At 41.2% G+C, this 20,457-nt stretch overlaps 2 protein-coding genes across 3 annotated transcripts in view; one reads left to right on the plus strand and one right to left on the minus strand.

Annotated features, from left to right (window-relative positions):
* The first annotated feature begins 1,805 nt into the window (after nucleotides 1–1,805).
* Nucleotides 1,806–3,866, plus strand: il17a/f3 (interleukin 17a/f3). Of its 2 annotated transcripts, XM_083789936.1 has the most exons (5): nucleotides 1,806–1,906; nucleotides 2,439–2,605; nucleotides 3,105–3,248; nucleotides 3,369–3,416; nucleotides 3,542–3,653. In XM_083789936.1, exons 1-4 carry the CDS (start codon nucleotides 1,898–1,900, stop codon nucleotides 3,400–3,402), a joined length of 354 nt encoding a protein of 117 aa, XP_083646062.1. In that variant the 5' UTR covers nucleotides 1,806–1,897; the 3' UTR covers nucleotides 3,403–3,416; nucleotides 3,542–3,653. The 2 variants fall into 2 exon arrangements, with proteins under 2 accessions (XP_083646062.1, XP_083646061.1); XM_083789935.1 differs by lacking the exon at nucleotides 3,369–3,416 and having other exon boundaries at nucleotides 3,542–3,866.
* A 1,983-nt stretch (nucleotides 3,867–5,849) lies between these two features.
* Nucleotides 5,850–20,457, minus strand: part of stmn4 (stathmin-like 4) — a 33,403-nt gene continuing 18,795 nt past the window's right edge. The window contains exons 3-8 of the mRNA XM_083791083.1: nucleotides 14,618–14,860; nucleotides 9,718–9,834; nucleotides 8,961–9,056; nucleotides 8,265–8,473; nucleotides 7,476–7,667; nucleotides 5,850–6,070 (exon numbers count right to left, since the gene is read on the minus strand). Of these exons, the coding sequence (XP_083647209.1) occupies nucleotides 6,011–6,070; nucleotides 7,476–7,667; nucleotides 8,265–8,473; nucleotides 8,961–9,056; nucleotides 9,718–9,730 (570 nt within the window). The 5' untranslated portion in view covers nucleotides 9,731–9,834; nucleotides 14,618–14,860 and the 3' untranslated portion in view covers nucleotides 5,850–6,010. The remainder of the gene's footprint in view (nucleotides 6,071–7,475; nucleotides 7,668–8,264; nucleotides 8,474–8,960; nucleotides 9,057–9,717; nucleotides 9,835–14,617; nucleotides 14,861–20,457) is intronic.

A 20,457-nucleotide genomic window follows, 5' to 3' on the forward strand; every position in this document is an offset into this window, starting at 1 on the left:
ATTCTCCATAATTGTTCACCAGTTCAGTTTGTGTTTAATGGTGAAAGTAATGGTGACCTACTGCTAGTTTCATTTTCTTACCAGGAACTAGCAGAACCAGACCATGCAATTAACCTGGTTTAATAGTAAAAACATGTATATAATTATATTATATATAAAAAGAATTAACTACTCTCAATGATTTAATTAAAAACTTGAGTTTGTCTCTTTCCATAAAAAAGCAGAAAAGCAGCTGGTTCTGACCTCATTCAGACTAAGATTTGGTACCCCTTGAGCGTCAGAGCAAACAGATTTAGCTTTAGTCTGTGATTTCTGGTTGAGTTAGGATGCAGTTTCTTGCCCCAGTTACGTACAGTAGAACTTTTCAAGTGATCACATCACAGATGATGCCTTTTCACACATTTTAACAGCATGTGTCGTACAGAAGTATCAACAGGGTCATCCGTTTGTAAGTTCACACGTGCACACTGCAAACACACATATCCACACACGCACGCACGTACATGCTCTTGTGTACAGGTACATAAGAGTAAAATTATAATGTTCTTGTTGCTCTTACATTGTAGCAGCATTAATAATAATATAGAAGGAATAATATTATTATAATCAAGGAAGAGTACAGTTTGACTGCTGTCCTAGTGTTTAAGGTGCCGTGCGCAAGGTTCTTACTGTTGTTTCAAATATCTATTATACACAACACATCTATATAATAGATGTTTATGACATACTAGTAAGGACCTTCAAGCACCTTGGTCTATATGTATTATATACATCCATAATATATACACTAGTACATCTGTGCACCATCTCAGTGGCTTATGTTTAGAGTGTCTGCCTTGAGATTGGGAGGTTGTCTAAAAGCCACCCTGCTTGACATTCAGCATCAAGGGTTGGATAGAGGTAGAGTAAGTCCCCAGCGGTGTGCTTGTACGTCAAGCTGCCTCACACAAAGGAAATCTCTTGACCTTTTAGCCACATTGCTCGGGAACTGTTGGTTCCCAAGGCTATACTTACTTATTTATAAACATCTGTGTAAAAACTGTAACACACAGGGTTCGACAACACACAGGGTGCTTCTGACCCCAGACAGGCAGTCGGGGGCGGGCGACTGCCTGTCTGACGCGCGCGCGCATGCACACACACACACACACACACACACACACACACACACACACACACACACACACACACACACACACACACACACACACACACACACACACACACACACACACACACACACACACACACACACACACACACACACACACACACACACATACACACACACACACTGACACACACACACACACACAGCCAATGGGGAAATTGTTGTTATTGTTCCACTGTATCATCCATAAGAATGGGGTCAGCTCAGCTGTATTGACAGTGCAGATGTGTATTGTATTAAAGTGCATTTACTGCAGATTGCAGACCGGGCTCACAACAATGGGTAGTTGTTCACATAATTACTTTCATGAATCATCTGCATGTAAGATGATTGGAAAGAACAATAGATACCGTAGATCAATCAAAGAAAGGACCAAGAAAATAACTAAAAGGTTAAGAAAAGGACAGAGAAACAAACGATTGAGAGGCAAAGTATGAAAGTGTCGTTGAGTGTCTTGTTGTTGTTGAGTTTATCTTTCAGATCAGAGACAGTCAAGAGGAAATGCAGTGCTGGGTGTTGCCAACGCACTCACCCACAGTTTGCCTGCATAAAAGCACACATGCAGCGCACACGCACACAGCTTGCCTGCATTAACACTAACGATAATCACACATGAGTTTGCCTGCATAAAAGCCACACACACACACACACACACACGGTGTGGCTGCATAAAGAAGGATGAAGCCGTAGCAGTGTTGCACTCTACAGAGCAGACTACACACCAGCATGCTTTGGGTGAGTTGGGTCTCTTTTTGCAGTATATTCACTCTTATTAATTGTTACATAATTCATGGAAGATTTGTTTCAGAGTGGAGTAATATTTAATGTGTAATATGAATAAATGTAATGTATAATAACAAAATGCATGTGCTATACACCATGATATGATATATTTATTGTTTTGTATTATTATTATGTATTTGTATTATTTCATCAGATTAATGTTGAGATTAATGAGACTTAAAGAAAAATATTATTCATATTTAATATATTAATATGAGTATGAGTGCTGTGCCTTCCTCCTTTCCTCAATAACCAACTTGGAACAAGCAAGATAATTGAGAACAAATTCTCATTTATAATAATGAGACCGCAACAAAAATAATATATTTGGAAAACAGAAAATCAAAATCCAAACATTAGGGATATAATATATCCCATAAGATGTTTAGGATATGGTTTCTGTGGAACTGAGCTGGACATTTATAAAAGGTGAATGGTTTTTTTCCATACAGAATGTTGACCTTGTTTGGTTTCTTGTGTGTAGGCAATCAGAGCTTTGTTGGCACTGGGCTTGCTAATGGCATCACACAGTGCCAGGAAGGGACGGAGGGTTTTAGTGGAGCTGGAGCGAGGTATCAGTCAGAGGGAGCGATTCTTCAGCATTTCCAGTTCACGTAGCGCTAACATGTCTCTTTCACCCTGGACCTACAGGTGAGAAACACCTATGATACAATTAATTAATTATTTAAATTCATGAAATAATCAATATAGTAATATAAGTCTGAATGATAAAGTTGAATTGGAACAGAAGACAAACTACTGTAATTCGAAATGTCATCCACAATGAAAGATGAAGTAAAATAAAATGAATAAACACTAATGATTAGCAAAAAGTAGTGACAAGCAGTAGATTATAAGATCATGTTGTGTCTCTTTCCACCCCTTACGGCTTACCCCCACCACTCTGCTACTTCCTTCCCTCACACCATTGTTTCTTTTCTTTCTTTCTTTTTAAATCTTTTTATTTAAATGTTCAATGACAGAAATCTCAGGGGCAGACAAATAATGAAAATGCTATGCTGCTGAACATCCCACGCCCCTCCAAGACAAAAAAAAGACGAAAGAGCTCCATCCCTCACACCTTTTATCTGTGATTTTCCTGTCTTTTTAACTCTCTTTCCATCTTACTTTCTCTCTCGTCAATCTCTAGGGACACATTTGATTTGTCTCGGGTTCCGAACAGGATCTTCCATGCCCACTGTCTGACCTCCGGTTGTCTGACTGTCCAGAACAGAGGAGAGGACATGAGCCTGGAGGCCAAACCCATCTACTACCAATTCCCGGTCCTCCGCAAGTAAGGCGTTCATTTCAAAAGCCTCATTTCGACGACAAAATCTGCAATTTGTTTAATTTTAAACGTAATTCTGGAACAAGGGCAGATACTTGAAAAATAAATGTTTGTTCTATTTCCCAGGCCCCTCCTCCTGTTTGATTCCTTGGCGTGTTAATACCGCATGCTACAGTACATTGTCCCCATTTGGATAATTTCTTCTTCTTCTTTTATTTATTTTTTATTCTTTGGAAATCTTCCCAAAATAGGCAAAGGTTGAAAGTGGCTAATTAGCTTTTCATCATCCCTTACCACAGGGTCCAAAAACGTCAAAATGGAGTCAACAGTGGAGCCAGGAAGAGAGGGAGGAGGATGTTTGTCTTCAGACTCGGTATAGAAACAGTGGCGGTGGGCTGCACCTGTGTGAAGCCCAGTATAGTACCACAATGAGTTATGCTGGGATGAAGACATTGGTTTATATTGCAAATTCTATTTTTTTTAAAGAGATGTATTATTATTCTGTCCAACCAAAGAGATGTTTCAATCATTTCTTCTCAGGGCAGGTTGATGTAAATAGAATTGGACTGTTGCGACATAATGTTTGTTTAGCCTACTAACATAGGCCTACCTTGTATTGTAGATAATTATATAATAAATACATATGAATATATGTTTCATTGGTCAAATAATGTATAGAACTCACAGACACATTTTCTTTTAAATAGCCAAAATAGCAGATAGATACTTTTGTGTGACACTCTACATGGCGAGGCAGGGCATTCATTTATGGAAAAAATATATATAAAGTTGAAATATGGATATAGAAGGTTTCAGCCCTGTACTGCAATGCAAATCAAGCTCTTGAGGGAACATGTCAAACTACAAGGTGAGAAATAATGACAACCAGAGCGAAGCTGTGAGTTCAGTCAAGCTTCTTTTTACTGACCATGCCGAACAGAGACAGTCAATTCAATCCTTAGGATACATCAACACACAGACACAGCAAATACAAACCCCAAAGTACAGCTCCCTAATTACAGTGCAAACGTTTTAGACATCACAGTCAAGTCAGTATGACTCAAAAACTCAAATTTCAGCACCAAATTGATCGATTTCCCTCTCTGTTATCCCACTATTCCAGGTGTTTCTTGTAGGAATTCCTCTTATTCCTTATTACAGTGACACATGCTAAGTGCAACTATTGGCTAGTCAGAAGGGAAAAACGATTTGACCTTCCATACCTCCTCTCTGACAGCTGAATTTACTCTATATTGAATTCTTTGCCTCCATGTGATCTGTCTGCCTGTTGTACATTCATCTAACTGCACTTAATGTATTCTATGTGTACGGTTACTGTATGTGCTTTTGAGTTGTGCTTCGAGTGCAGTCAGTGCTCTAAATCTCTAAAATTCCTTTCATAGCCTACTACTACGGCACTATGCTACAACTATAACCTAAAAGGTTTCTGTAGTTTCTGTCAAATGACAAAACGCAGCAGAGCTACTTATACGTTTCAAGCTTCCATTCTAGTGCTTTAGATTCACTTTAAATTCTCGCCAAAACACTTTGGCACAAAAAAAGCTAATCTAATGCTTCGTTGTCATTCATAAATGATTTGCTAAGATGCCCGGCCCGACGTTTCCATGTCCTCAGGTAAACTGTACAATCCAACAATAGTGCAGCAAAGAATTGACGTGCGATCAGCGGAACTGTGGGAAATGGCTAATCAGATCTGAACGGTATGACTATTGTGTGTGCGTGCGCAAGTGCATATTTGTGTGTTTGTGTATTTACTCTGTAAGTATGCGTGTTTGTATGTTTGTGTGCTTGTATGCAAGCATGTGTGTGTTGTGCATAATGTGCGTGTGTGTGCGCGTGCGTGCGTGTGTGTGTGTGTGTGTGTGTGTGTGTGTGTGTGTCTAGTCTACTGGAAAGTACTAGCCTATCTGAAACCGAGGCTGAAGGGTTCTGAGACTTTAACCACATTAGCTATGACTGAACAGGTTTTCTAACTACATTTTTTACGGTTCCTCATGCACATCATTTCTCCAAACAAAAAAAAACAGTACATCATCACTCTTGGAGTCTTGGTAACACGTTAGCTAAAAAGCTGGATCTAAAACATTTGGGATCCACGTGCCTTTCCTCCTAATTCAAGTGTAATTAGACAGTAACAACATGTAACAACATTGGGTCTAACATTCAGCTTCTCTCGACTGAACATCCATGTTGTGAGTTGACGGCTTGCTTGTTCAATTAAGCGATACCTAAAGAAAAATAATCTATTACACATGCTCAGTAATTTTGTTTTGTATAACAACCATAATTTTACTATACATTTTCGTTGTTACTGTCTCGTTAAACCAGAATTGGGGAAATGATGCAGTTGTCATTCACAGTTACCACATTCTGCTTTGACTCAGCTCTGTCAAACTGTTCTTCAATTATCATCATTATCTCCTCTCATACTACATCGCATTTTTGGCCAGCTGTGGATTTGGCATACGACTTATTAGTATGAACCTAACCCCCCCCCACGTTCCTTTAGAAAAACAAAGACTGTTTTGGAGTTTCTCCATGACGAGTTTAAACAACTTGTTCCCAATCGTTACAGCACACATAAAACACAAAACCTTGCCCTTTCTCCTGGGTTTATTTTCAAGTTCTTATTTTGGTTCCTGCACTCTTTTGATCTCCTTTTTTATTTATTTATTTTATTCAAGACTTTCTCTTTCTCTCTTTCTCTCACCCCGTCTCTTCCTCCTTTACTCCCTTGCTCCACTCGTCTACCGGCAGGCTTCTTCCTTCATTTCCTTGTTCTTCCTCACTTCCTCTGCATGTTTATCCTGCAAGACACAAGAGACAACAATCGTAACATCAAAAACATAATTTGCATTTTGTGAAAGCCTTTGCATGAAAGAGAAGAGAACAATGAAAGCAAGAATATAAAAAACGCTATTCAACCCCATGTAAAATTCATGAATATCAACAAGGATAAAATGGAAATATTCCAGAAGTTTACGATTGTTTTCCCTTTTTTATCAAATGTCAAAAGTACATATTTATTTATATAGAATGTTTATTTTAGAATAAAATTTGGCAATATATATATATATATTTTTTTACAGTATAGGCCTTTTGTCATGAAAACGTATGGGTGTTACTAATAATAGGCAACTAATTAAAGCACAATAAAACAGAGTTCTGGCCTGGGGTGTGTGGTTCATTTGCCAATATTTAACTGCATGTATCAATAGTTGTGAGCATGTTTATTATTGCACACTTGTGCTTAGGCCTACCTGCCTACATTTATTAGGCCTAGTCGTGGGTTTTAAGCATTTCTATTTATTGAAAACGGTGTTGAAGTTAATCATAGTTGTTTGTCACCTGTCTCTCCTACAGTACTGGTGATCCTCTAGATTGGGGGAAGGTACCAAGTACTGTATAGGAGGTTTGTTTAATATTAATACTACCTGTCAGTGGGGAGTTCCCCCCAGTCAAAAACATTTGTTTGAAATATAGACACTCATGCTCTCCAAGGTGTGATTTGGGGTCCTAAGGGGGCAGTGTTGGCTGGGAGGAGGAGTAGGACTAAGGCCCTATACGTCCTGTGTAACGATTTGCGGGATTTTTGGACAGAATCTGGAGGAGTAATATGAAAAATTTGTCAAAAGTCAGCCTCCTGGTGGCGCTATAACAGGCTGTTCTGAAGAATTTGGGGCAGAGGTTCATCGTTGTCATCCAGGGAGTGTGTGTGCAAAATTTGGTATCAACCGGGTTAACGGCGCCGGAGATTAGCTGTACACAGACGGACGGACAGACACACACGGACGGAGTGCAAAACATACTCTCCCCATGCCTTCGGCCTGGTGGAGACAATTATCAACAATAGGCTATTGGAGTGAGTTAGGCCTACATCATGGCACAGTAACTACTGCAAATCAGCAGAACCCAAACCTCTACCAAAGTGTAATTGCGCTTTAACGTTCCGTTCCATTTAGTGTAGTAGTAGCAGCCTTTCCAATGAGCCAGCCAACAAGCACAATAGCAGAACCAGCTGGACCTGAATGAAATGGAACCCGTATAATTGGTAACACCTGTGTTTACAATTCCATGCCAATGTGGCAGCTGTGAAAAAAGCTCTAAGGTTAATTAACTACATAGCCAAATAGTCTACTCTGTCTGTAACATAACACACCACCTGACGAGGCAACCTAGAAGAGTAAAGAAAATATGTAAGACTTTCTGTACCTTCTCCTGCAGCCTCTCCAACATGGCGGCCAGCAGAGCCTCTCGGTTCTCCTTGTTGGCCTCCATCTTCTGCTCCAGCTTCTCCTTGGCGTTCTTGATGAAGTTGTTGTTCTCCTCGAAGGCCTTCTGGATGACCTCGCGCTCATGCTCCCTCTTCTCTGCAAGGTGCTTCAGCAGCTCCGCCTCCTGGCACTAGAGGGCGACAACACACACAGAGCAGAGGTTCAGTCGACCATAGACAGGGAGGCAAGAAGTTGGTGGCAGTCAGCATGTATCTGTCATTTTGTAACAAGCAGGGTAACAAGTAGACGTAGTGGTGGGTTCCAGTATCTCAACTTTTCTTTGAAGTGGCCTTTTTTTTAAGAGACTATAGGCCACATACATTCTCTGCCACTTTTAGAAAATTGTGTCATCATAGGAGAGTATAAATTGCAAAAGGTAATAAACACACATGGCACTGAGTAAAAATGTTCACCTTCCATCATCCATTACTTTTGAAATTATGAATCCATGGATCTTTAAAGGGTGGGAAGCAGGGAAATTTACTTAAAAAAATAATGATGCATAGGCTATCTATCAAAACCCCTAAGGATGTCCAGTTAAAAAAATGATTTAGGCTTTTTCATTTCCTTCCACAAGCTATGTCCCTCCCGTGACTCTCCTCTCCTCTCCTCTCCTCTCCTCTCCTCTCCTCTCCTCTCCTCTCCTCTCCTCTCCTCTCCTCTCCTCTCCTCTCCTCTCCGTCATAATTTTCTCTATCCTCTCTTTATGCCCCCCTTTCCCTCTCACCTTTCTCCTCTCCTCAGCAGCCTCCAGTCTTTTCTGGATCTCCTCCAGCGAGGGGTCTCGGCGCTGTGGCATGGAGGTGTTGAGGTCTGGCACGCCGTCAAAGGAAGGGGGCTTGAGGATCACCTCGAAGGCCTGGCCAGAGGCTCGTTTGTTCAGTTCAATCACCTCCACGTCCTTAATGACACACCATCCGCCCAAGTCCACGGCATCTGTCAAGGTATGGTCATACATACAGTATGATATACGGTATTATACCGTGTGTGTGTGTGTGTGTGTGTGTGTGTGTGTGTGTGTGTGTGTGTGTGTGTGTGTGTGTGTGTGAGTGTGTGCGCACACGTGTGCGTGTGTTTTCTGTCAGAAAATAAAACATTCTACAATACATAATTACATATGCATTCTCAAGTAGCAGATCTACAAGCTACACCACACATCATCGCAACACAGCAGGTATGGGGTTAATATAGCCTACTGAGGCCTGGGTCGTGGCTCAGTGGTCCAGGCACCTTGGCTAGTAATCCAGTCTGGCAGTGTGCCGCGGGTTCAACTCCCCATCCCAACGGCCCTTACTGCATGTCTTCCCCCCATCTCCCTCCCCATTTCCTACTGTCTGTCCCTCCATAAAAAATATAAAATAAAGGCGAAAGCCACAACAAATTATAATATATATAGCCTATTGAAGTGCTTTATAATTATCACCTTCTGCTTTGTATGCAGTCTTATCTGCAGTCTGTGGATTCAGGCAGGCACACAACAGAGACACCAGGGGGAGCTCTTTCATCTTCTCTTTGTAGGCTGAGGAGTGGGACATAATGAGCACACATCTTTTACAGTCAATGGCACACATGTAGGCACACACACACGCATGAGCACGCACGCACGCACACACACACACACACACACACACACACACACACACACACACACACACACACACACACACACACACACACACACACACACACACACACACACACACACACACACACACACACACACACACACACACACACACACACACACACACACAGCTTGTGTGGCCGCTGACAGCAGAATCTAAATCTCCTTTTAGGAAAATAATTGGCGTCATTAGTAATAATTGCATTGCTGGCAATAATAAATGATTATCGACCAATTAGTCTCTATACTTCTCTATCGAAGCAGCAAGAGTTAAACATGGAGTAAGTAATTGGGGGAAACAAATTGTATGCAAATTTCTTTTAATAACTAACTAGATAACTAAGTGATTTAATGGTATTATTTCAGACCTCTTCCATGCATGCAGTCATGGATTTAAATATATTTGCGTGGTGGAATAAATATATTTGATATCGAGTCACGAATGATGAGGAAATGTAATACTGTAATGTGCACTGATAAGCTTCAAACTTCATTGTTAACATAACTCTGATGAGTTGTGTCTGTGTTGATAGTCCATTTGACTGCTGTCACTTACCTGCCAGAGTCATTTTGTCTCAGGGTCTGTCTGTCTGTCTTTCTGTCTGTCTGTCTTTCTGTCTGTCTGACAGTGTTTCTGTCACTCCAGGGAAACCGACGATCCTTCTGACTCTGACTGAAAGACAGAAAGGGAGAGAAAGAGAGACAGGAGGGGGACAAACAGAAAGATGCAGGAAGAGAAAGAGAGAGAACGAAGATGAGAAAAAATTGTCTGAAAAAGAGAATGGAGAGTTGCGACGATAATACAAGGAATCCTGGGAATTATTATTTTTGACACCCAGCCACCCAGCTACCCAGCTACCCAGCTACCCACACACATAGCTCCGTAAGGGAGTGGTTGCACCACTCAAAAAACAGGAGAGGAGAGGGACATCTAGTAACACCAGGGTTGACAAATCTCATTGGAAGCCTATAGGCTAGGGATATTTCACTTTTGGTCATGTTATCGTCTACCTCTACGGCAGGGATCCCCAATTAATTTTCCTCAAGGGCCATATTTTGACTAGGGTACCAGGCTGGGGGCCGAGTCCGCACGCGCAAGGTCAAGTCCCCATTTGAAAAGGATGCCCAGTTTGACATGTATAGGCTACTGACCCCCATTTAATGCCATTTATATCTGGGACCCCCCCCCGCCAGGGGCCACAAGGGGGCGCTCCGCCCCCTAACCATGATAGATTCATCGACTTATTTTATGTTGACTGATACTGCCCTCCTATTACGTGATGGGGCCGTGGTTTATCATTTACTGTTTAAATTATTTTTAAATAATTATTTTGGAAAATAACCTCCTCCAGCGCCGCTCAAAAAATCCAAAATAATTATTAAAAATAAATATAAACAGTAAATGAAAAACCACAATATCATTCAACAGAAAAAAGGTCAGTGTTTCGATGAATCTATCATGGTTAAAATGGAGTTTGAAGTTATAATGGGTTTGTATAGGAAGGGGGTGTGGCAGCTACAGTTAAATGAATATCAAATATCTAATTACTGAATCAAGCAACTTAGAAACTGTCTGGGGTGTTCACATAAGCCTGAGTAGACAAAAGTGTTTTTTAAAGTGAAATATTCCTTTAAAATTCTGTTTCATTCATTTAAATTAATCTAGGATTGTATAGCTTTAACATCAGAGCATTACAATACAATTCAATGCATGTCTTTATACACAGCATATTAACAGTTGTATATGTTCATTCATGCTAAGTAGAGCAAAGCAGAGAGAGAGAGAGAGAGAGAGAGAGAGAGAGAGATGGAAGTAAAGAGCCCAAAAATCAAAGCCAAGTGTAACCACTCCCATCAGCTGCTTCCTCTCTCTCTCTCTCTCTCTCTCTCTCTCTCTCTCTCTCTCTCTCTCTCTCTCTCTCTCTCTCTCTCTCTCTCTCTCTCTCTCTCTCTCTCTCTCTCTCTCTCTCTCTCTCTCTCCTCTCTCTCTCTCTCTCTCTCTCTCTCTCTCTCTCTCTCTCTCTCTCTCTCTCTCTCTCTCTCTCTCTCTCTCTCTCTCTCTCTCTCCATGTTAGATGGTATGCTCAGAACTGAATTTATGTACATGTGAAGGATGCTGTAAATCTGTCCCTTCTCTGCCATGCAGGCCTTCATGAAGGAGAACTCCATAAAGACAACTTTTATATAACCTGCAGAGCCGATAGAAGCTCACTCCAATCCAATGCAAAAAGACAGACGGACAGAAAGACGGTACAGTATGTATCAGTATTTACTTTACAAATGATAGTAGTATAAAAAATTAGAGAAGAATCCCACTAAACTGTATGCAGTGGTTCACTGTGTGAAATGTGAAAATGGCTGCCTGGGAGGCTGAGACAGAGACAGAGAGGGAGAGAGAGAGAGAGAGAGGGTCTCATTAAGTGCATTCACTCCTCTGACATGCCCCCCAGAAGAACCACCACACAAGGACGTGTATGAAAAACCCTCATACTGCATGCACACACATGCTGCACGCACACACACATTCAAGGATACATGTGCTGGTCTGTGCATATGCACACACATTTTACCCACCCACACAAATGCACACACACAGTCACACACACACACACACACACACACACACACACACACCACACACACACACACACACACACACACACACACACACCTGCTCAGTTGTGTCCAGTGCCATAACGTCCATTTTCTGCTGTAAAGGACACCTCAAAGAACATGCACCCATGCGGATACGTGCAAGCACACATACACACATAGACGCGCGCACGCACGCACGCACGCACACACACACACACCTGCTCTCCTCATCTTGTGAAAGCACCCAGGTTGCTGATCAGTTAAATGTTTCCTGCAGGGGTAAGCTGTACATTGCGTTTGTCAATAGAGAAACAGAGAGAGAGAGAGAGAGAGAGAGAATGCTGCAGAGGGAATGGACTCGAGTCAATGGACTCGTAAAAAGGCCACACTACACTTGGAGAACAGTTTGATGATAGCATTTCTTTGCCCTTATTTTTGTGACAGGACAGTGAGAAGGACATGCAACACTGGAACTGAGCCAGGAATATTGCCGTTAGGTTATTATCTAGCAATGTGTCCCACCAGTCAATGTTTTTGTTCTACTTCCGCTTTCACAATACTTACAACACTTAAGCTTTGTTCTTTTGCACCTGGTGTGCTATAGCGAGTCTGGTAAATGTACGTTTTAGGCGTTTAGCCAATGCCAATTCCGATCATCTGAATGACTGAGCATTCATATTTTGTCTGGACAAATCGATGGTGTAGGGAACAAACCGATGTGGTAGGGAACAAACCTCTCATTTCTACTCTAGAAGACCACTGATTCTCAATGTGGGATCTGGTGATCCTCTGCGCTCCTTCAGGGGGTTCCAGAATCCAGCTAAATGATTTATAGAAGCCAAATGAACCCTTACCGATCTGTAACTCAGAGAGTGTACACATTTGTACTACCATTTGTACAAGAGTCCCAATGAAGCCTGACAGTGCATCACAGGTTCGAGTCCCGATCCTGACAAACTTTCCAGTATGTCGCTCCCCGTCTGTCTCCTCGTTTCCTGTTTGTCTCCACTTATCAATAAAGGCAACAAGTACAGTACAGTGTAGATTGGGGTCCCAGAGTTTAAATCATGTATCAAAATGGGGGGTCCTTGGTGTAAATCAATGCATATCAAACTGGGGGTCCTTGAAATGAACATGAACACGGTTAATAAATGAATCTCTGGTCTAACACCTCCCTGCTGCCACTACTACAGCCAGCCTGTGTACACTCTTGGAGCAGGTGAGTCAGGTTTTAATCCCTGCATCCCTGCTGTGAGGCAATGTTTCACATGAATCACACCTTCAGATATGGATGGATTTCAACACAGGAAGCCAGCCAGAGATATTCTGCCACACTGTGGCTGAAATATATTAAATATTTATCAAAACAAGGGTGTAAAGTACTTTACATAAAATAAAACTGAAGACATTTTTAAACACTTAATATAACAATAATATATAAAGTGCAGTTATGGAAGGGCCTTTTGATATAAGCATGTTTTAAAGATTTTTGTATTTTTCCTTGTGTCTATGAGGTGACAGTACTTCATTAGACCCCCTGGTATGGTTTTGATGTGCAATGATGTAGTTGTAACTTGTATTTAGGGTTTCTTCCTGGAGGCTGCATGGACGCTTGACAGTCAAACGTGCCAATGAAATAAACAGTGATAGTGTGACGTATAATTACGCACCTCCCCCTCATTTTCATTGATTTATAATACGACAACCTTTGTGGGCGGAGCTACCACAAACACACGTACTGTATTGATTAAGCTTGAGATTGTTACATCATTGTAGCCTATATTAGTCATACTGTGGCAACTCTACACACAGTAAAATTCATAATTCTCTGTTATTTTAATTCCAAGAATGTACCAATGGAACCAAATGGACCCGTACTGAAAATCTGTGTGCAGATTTGTTTTCTGGATTAAAAAGCAAAGAACAAGGAGTCAATGTTTGAAACCACGCTCAAATGTAATTGGGCTGAGATGTACAGTAGTACAGTAGGCCTGTGTTCAGATTAAAATATATATACATATATATATACATATATTTCCGACAATTATAGCCCAGTAAAGCCAATAAATAATAACACTGTTTTTCCATAATGGGATTTGTTTTCCCCAGCCCCAGCAGTCATTATGAGAGTAAGTATGAAATGATCTTTTAATGGCTAGACATCACAGTTTCATATGAAACTTCCTTTCCTACGCATGGCTACCACAGATGCATCCAGTGACCCGGACAAGCTGTCTGACCCGCAAGAGAGATCAGCTTTCCAAGAGAGAATCAAAGGTACGTTTCTCTGTTGACTACAAGGTGGAATTCAAACACGAAGCACGTTCTATTTTCATTTAATTATCAAGGACAGGGTTGATTGTGTGGACAAGCTGTCCTTTTCCCTTAGTTTTAAAATAAGTCTATAATGAAAGGAGAGGAAACCAAATATCTACTATATCCAAGAGAGTATTAACCAGAGGAGATATCTGGTTTATGCGCTTCGGGCACATAGCTACAAACAGTAGGCGTTCTTCTACCTGACACCAGGGTCGGAATCCCTCAACAGAAGAGTGGGGACTATAGGGAGACCAACTTCAACCTCTGCAGATGTAGTAATATCGTATTAACTCTCTAGCTGTGCAGCTTTAACAAGATATAAGCAATGAATACACTGTCCACCTTTAGGTTAATTTAAGAGGATCATTTAACAGTTTACGAATCTAACGTTTTTTTGACTTTGAGTTGAATTCACAATAAAGCTCGAATTACACTTCAGTTGCGAAGCCATGTTGCAAAAATAGCAGATCTACACTACACTGATCCTAGGTCAGAAACGCACAGTACTGTACATATATTTGCTTGTATAGTTTTTGACTTACCCTCTTTCCTGTGATTCTTGGGTGATGCTAGAGGTGGTAACTATGTACGGGTACCCTGTCTGGCTCCTCTAGATACAGGCACCGGGGCAACAGCATCAGCAGCAGCAACACTTCTGGGTGCATGACATCACCAGGCACGGCTCTTATTGGTGCATGCCACTGCCAGCATCGGTCTCTCCCCAGCCAATGGCAGTGAAGAGGAAGGAAAGAAGGGGGGCGGGCTTTTGGCTCTTTTGTGTTGTGCTGCAGGGTGGGAGGCAAAAACTGTATTATAATTATATGGTGCACAGGAGGGGCGTGTGCGTGTGCGCGCGCGCGTGTGTGTGATAGAGTGAGAACATAGGGTGCCCTGCTGCTGGGCAATGCACAGATATCTAAATTATTTAGGTCTTTAACTGTAAACACCGGAACAAAGAGGAAATCTTTAGTCGATGAGAGACGTGAAGATGTGTGTGTGTGTGTGTGTGTGTGTGTGTGTGTGTGTGTACACACGTGCATACATTCATGCACATGCATGTGTCTTGTCATTCATGTCAACATGCTGTACAACTTTTAGTCACAGCATATATAATTTTACACTAACACAATCACTATTATTACTACTATTACTACAGTATATACTACATTATTAACCACTTTAAGCCCTTCATATACTTTGTCGTAACATTGAACATAGCCGGTGTGCTACGTGTTGTGAGTTTATTATCTGACATTTTGGAATTTGTGTAAAAAACATATAATATATTATAAAAGAAATCTTCGCTTTATAACCCATTCTAGGCGGGAACCCCGTTTGGTGTTTTAAGCATTATGTTGTACTTTCGCATTATGTTTTAGGTCGTTTTTTTAACCCTTGTTTTTTAAATTTTGAAATAAAGGATCTTTCTACCTCAACTGCACAGAGCTGCCTTGGATCCTCTGTAAAGTTTGCCACCTTCTTACCTCCTTCCACTTTGATCTTTACTCAAAGTTATAGAACTTTTAAAGAACTCATGTGCTGTATTATACTTAGCTATTGAAAAATTGCTCGTAGATCTGCAATTTTTGAAAAATCGTGAAAATGTGGCACAAATCTTTGAATATATATTCTTTCAGAGCAAACGTTTTTAACTCAAATCTTTGCTTCTGGGGTGGATCCCTGGAACAACATATTTTCAGATGGGGGTCTGCGGCCAGGGTCCTTGACATGAAAAAGGGTGAGCACCACTGACATAGAAACATGGGTTTTTCAGAAAACTGTCATGACTTAGAAGACATTTGTATAATCAGTTGGTTAATTATAATGATGTATTGTTTTACTTTTTATAGTCATCCACCATGATGGTGTGGTATCCAATGTATTTCATAATATTCATAATAACTGGTTTAGTTAGTTTAGTTGTGTGAAAATACACGACAATGGTAAAAAACCAGGAGAAGCCCTGGTTCCCGCCCTTTGATCTCCTATGCAGCTCACATCTTCTACATGATGTCACCACACCGTCTGGATGAAAAGTAAACCTTGTATGTCCCAAAAACGGTTTCTCTTCAGGAAATGGAAATAGAGCCACATGTTGTTGTTTTAATGGATTCAATGTAGTCGTTGTTAAGTCACAAGCTCCTGTTTTGCTACTTTTCATTGGTTAAATGTTTATTATACCCTATACACACAGACCCGTAATTAAATCACGTTCACTTTCATTGGATTTTATTTAAAAAACAAATATTAAGCCACAAATCGCTGTTTTTTTGCTACTTGTGTGTGACGAAGTAGGGCATTCGTTTTACAATATATATATATATATATATATTATGAATAGTTGATAATGTGGAGATACAAGGTTTCTGTCTGACATCAACGAATTGTGCACCATGTGCTAACACCGCCCCGAACAAGAGAGAGAGAGAGAGATGGAGGAGGTCACAGACACATTAGGGTGTGTCCTGTTGCCACTGTCCCCTCTCTTCCTCTCTCTCTCAGATCTCTGTCTTTTTTTTCATCTCCTCTCATCTCCTCTCTCCTCTGCTGCACACATAAACCACCAGCCATTGACAGGAAATACACATCTCTCTCTCACACACACATGCACACACACACACACACGCACGCGCGCACACACACACACGCACAGTCGCACACACACATCCTGGAAATGAGATCACTTGAGAGAAGACAGAGAGAAAGAGATTGAGCAGGAGGACGCAGGAGAAATGTGTGTGTGTGTGTGTGTGTGTGCGTGTGTGTGTGTGTGTGTGTGTGGCAATACTTGTTTTACTCCACTTGTGAGGAAATATCCCCACAATAGTAGAATTTCAGATAGATTTGTTTTAGTTATAAGAATGTTACATTTATAGGCTCTTTTCATTGTTTCTTGTGCGATGCTGTGGCGAACACAACATAGCATATATTCATTGAGCTTGTAGATCAACTATTAAATGCAATTAAAGTCAGAATTGAGGGTTATGGCAATTATTAAATCATCATTGTAAAAGTTTGATGTCCTCACAAGTATATAGTGTGTGTGTGTGTGTGTGTGTGTGTGTGTGTGTGTGTGTGTGTGTGTGTGTGTGTGTGTGTGTGTGTGTGTGTGTGTGTGTGTGTGTGTGTGTGTGTGTGTGTGTGTGTGTGTGTGTGTGTGTGTGTGTGTGTGTGTGTGTGTGTGTGCGTGCGTGCGTGCGTGCGTGCGTGCGTGCGTGCGTGCGTGCGTGCGTGCGTGCGTGCGTGCGTGCGTGCGTGCGTGCGTGCGTGACAACTGACAGGGGGAGAGAGAGAGAGCTCGGGCGTGAAAATTAAGGAGGTGGATATGAAGAAAAGGTGGAGGGTTGGGGGGGGTTAGTAGGAAGAGCAGGATTTGGAATGTGAGATCATCAAACATCAAACAGATCTCAGTGATTCAAAGAGAACAGTGATGATAGGGAGGGGAGAGAGAGACAGAGAGAGAGAGAGAGAGAGAGAGAGAGAGAGAGAGAGAGAGAGAGAGAGAGAGAGAGAGAGGAAGGGAACGAAGAGCCATGCATGAACACCCATGGGTGAAGAGAGTTGGGGGGAGAAACAGAGAAACAGTGAAACAGGGACCCATGGGGGATCTACGATAAGAGATCAAACATATCTTGCTGGAGCTTTAGCTGAACTTTACATACAGTAAAATCCTCAGGGTTAATTTAAATCCAAGAGTGTAATCATGAGGACGTAAACTCTTAGGAGTGACATTATGTGTAGAGGCACAGAGACTTCTCTCTGAAATGTTATCGGTTCAGGTTGTTTGGGTGTAATTGAGGTCATGAAAAAAAAATGTATCGATGAAAATGAAAATGTCATGAAAACTTTATTGTCCAGCAGGACAGAGATCTTAAACCCCAGCATCTGTTTGGGACGCCTTAGCTGAAGATGACAGATCAACAAGCTCACAACGCCTGCAAAACGTTGAACGTTGAAGCTTTCCCCACAATAACAGAAAAGATACTCGTATACAGCCCTGCATATGTTAATTGCTACAGTACATGTTATGCTAGCGACCACCACCTGAGCATCTTTCTAACAGCAATGCTTTGTGTTCTGTTCTGTGATCAGTTGTTTACAATTTTGGCCATTCAGATTATGGCCTTTCAGATAGTGACCGTGCGCGTGCATGCACGCGCACGCGCACACACGCACACACAGTTGCTGTTAACTAACTGATCTAAAGTCTGACATCATCCTAACATCTTAGGATGAGATCATCCCTATACCTCACTCCTGCACTGACTCACTCCTCTGTGTTTCTGTGTGTGTGTGTGTGGGGGGGGGTATGGTGCTGGGGCTCTCATATTGTAAGCATGTCCATGTCTTTAGGTGCACACACACACACACACACACACACACACACACACACACACACACACACACACACACACACACACACACACACACACACACACACACACACACACACACACAATTAGTGTAATTTGATTACAGGTAAAATAGCCTATACTGTACGGAGTAATCTGATAAAGAATGAAAGGCTTTTCCCAGCATTGATATTGATGGCCAGGGCGTGGGCATGGCCTCAAGACAACACTAAGCAAGTAGACTTCAGCATACACACCAGAGAAAAGAAGTATAGACTTCAGCACACACACCAGAGAAAAGAAGTAGACTTCAGCATTCACACACCAGAGAAAAGAAGTATAGACTTCAGCATTCACACCAGAGAAAAGAAGTAGACTTCAGCATACACACCAGAGAAAAGAAGTAGACTTCAGCATTCACACCAGAGAAAAGAAGTAGACTTCAGCATACACACACCAGAGAAAAGAAGTAGACTTCAGCATACACACCAGAGGAAAGAAGTATAGACTTCAGCATTCACACCAGAGGAAAGAAGTATAGACTTCAGCATACACACCAGAGGAAAGAAGTATAGACTTCAGCATTCACACCAGAGAAAATGAGTAGACTTCAGCATTCACACCAGAGAAAATGAGTAGACTTCAGCATTCACACCAGAGAAATTGACTTCAGCATTCACACCAGAGAAAAGAAGTAGACTTCAGCATACACACCAGAGGAAAGAAGTATAGACTTCAGCATACACACCAGAGGAAAGAAGTATAGACTTCAGCATTCACACCAGAGGAAAGAAGTATAGACTTCAGCATTCACACCAGAGGAAAGAAGTATAGACTTCAGCATACACACCAGAGAAAAGAAGTAGACTTCAGCATACACACCAGAGGAAATGAGTAGACTTCAGCATTCACACCAGAGGAAAGAAGTATAGACTTCAGCATTCACACCAGAGGAAAGAAGTATAGACTTCAGCATTCACACCAGAGGAAAGAAGTATAGACTTCAGCATTCACACCAGAGGAAAGAAGTAGACTTCAGCATTCACACCAGAGAAATTAAGTAGATTTCAACATACACACCAGAGAAAATAAGTAGACTTCAGCATACACACACCAGAGAATATAAGTAGACTTCAGCATACACACACCAGAGAAAATAAGTAGATTTCAACATACACACCAGCAAAAATAAGTAGATTTCAACATACACACCAGAGAAAATAAGTAGATTTCAGCATACACACCAGAGAAAATAGAGATAGAGAGATCTGGAATGCGAGACTGTATTTGGTACAATTTACAATTTACAATTTAGGCATTTAGCAGACGCTCTTAATCCAGAGCGACTTACATTTAAGCAAGAACAAAAGCATGGGAATACATCACATAAAAGCATTTATCATGAAACATGCGTAAGCTAAGAAGGTAACAGTGCTACTCTAGTGCAGCTGGGTTCTCAACCTTTTTGCATTATTTGGCCATGTCTCGACCCCCTGCCCCGCCCCCTCAATACAAATTGACCGCTACAATAACCTTAATAATAGAGAAACCAGATATAACCATTAAGGAAATGTATGCATGTACTATAGTACTATGTCAATTCTTCATTTCCATTTTCCAGCCATTCAGTTGCAAAAAAATAAAAATAAAAATCTTTTCCTATTTTTTAAATAATCTGAGAACCACTGCTCTATAGTGTAGTGATGTAGCCAAAGAACACTGGTGTGGTGTTTCTTTTCTCTGTGAGGTTTGTGAGGCGTGCTGACTCTGAGTAGTCAAAGTGTTGCTGATTCACTCCCTGCCAATACCTCCCACGGAAATAATGCATAAGTGTCCCTGAGCAAAGATACACAACAGCACCGGTGTGAATACATGTATATCATTGTCTATTCACAGCTTTGACCATATATATCATACAGTATATAAACATAGACCATTTTCCAGTTAATGGCTTTAATTTTAGATTTTGAGTTTGTCCACATTTCCTCCTAAGTAATCAAAAGATCATTGACCATATACCTGAATAATTG

Source organism: Protomyctophum parallelum, assembly GCF_964188405.1.
Source record: "Protomyctophum parallelum genome assembly, chromosome: 19".
Lineage (NCBI taxonomy): Eukaryota > Metazoa > Chordata > Actinopteri > Myctophiformes > Myctophidae > Protomyctophum > Protomyctophum parallelum.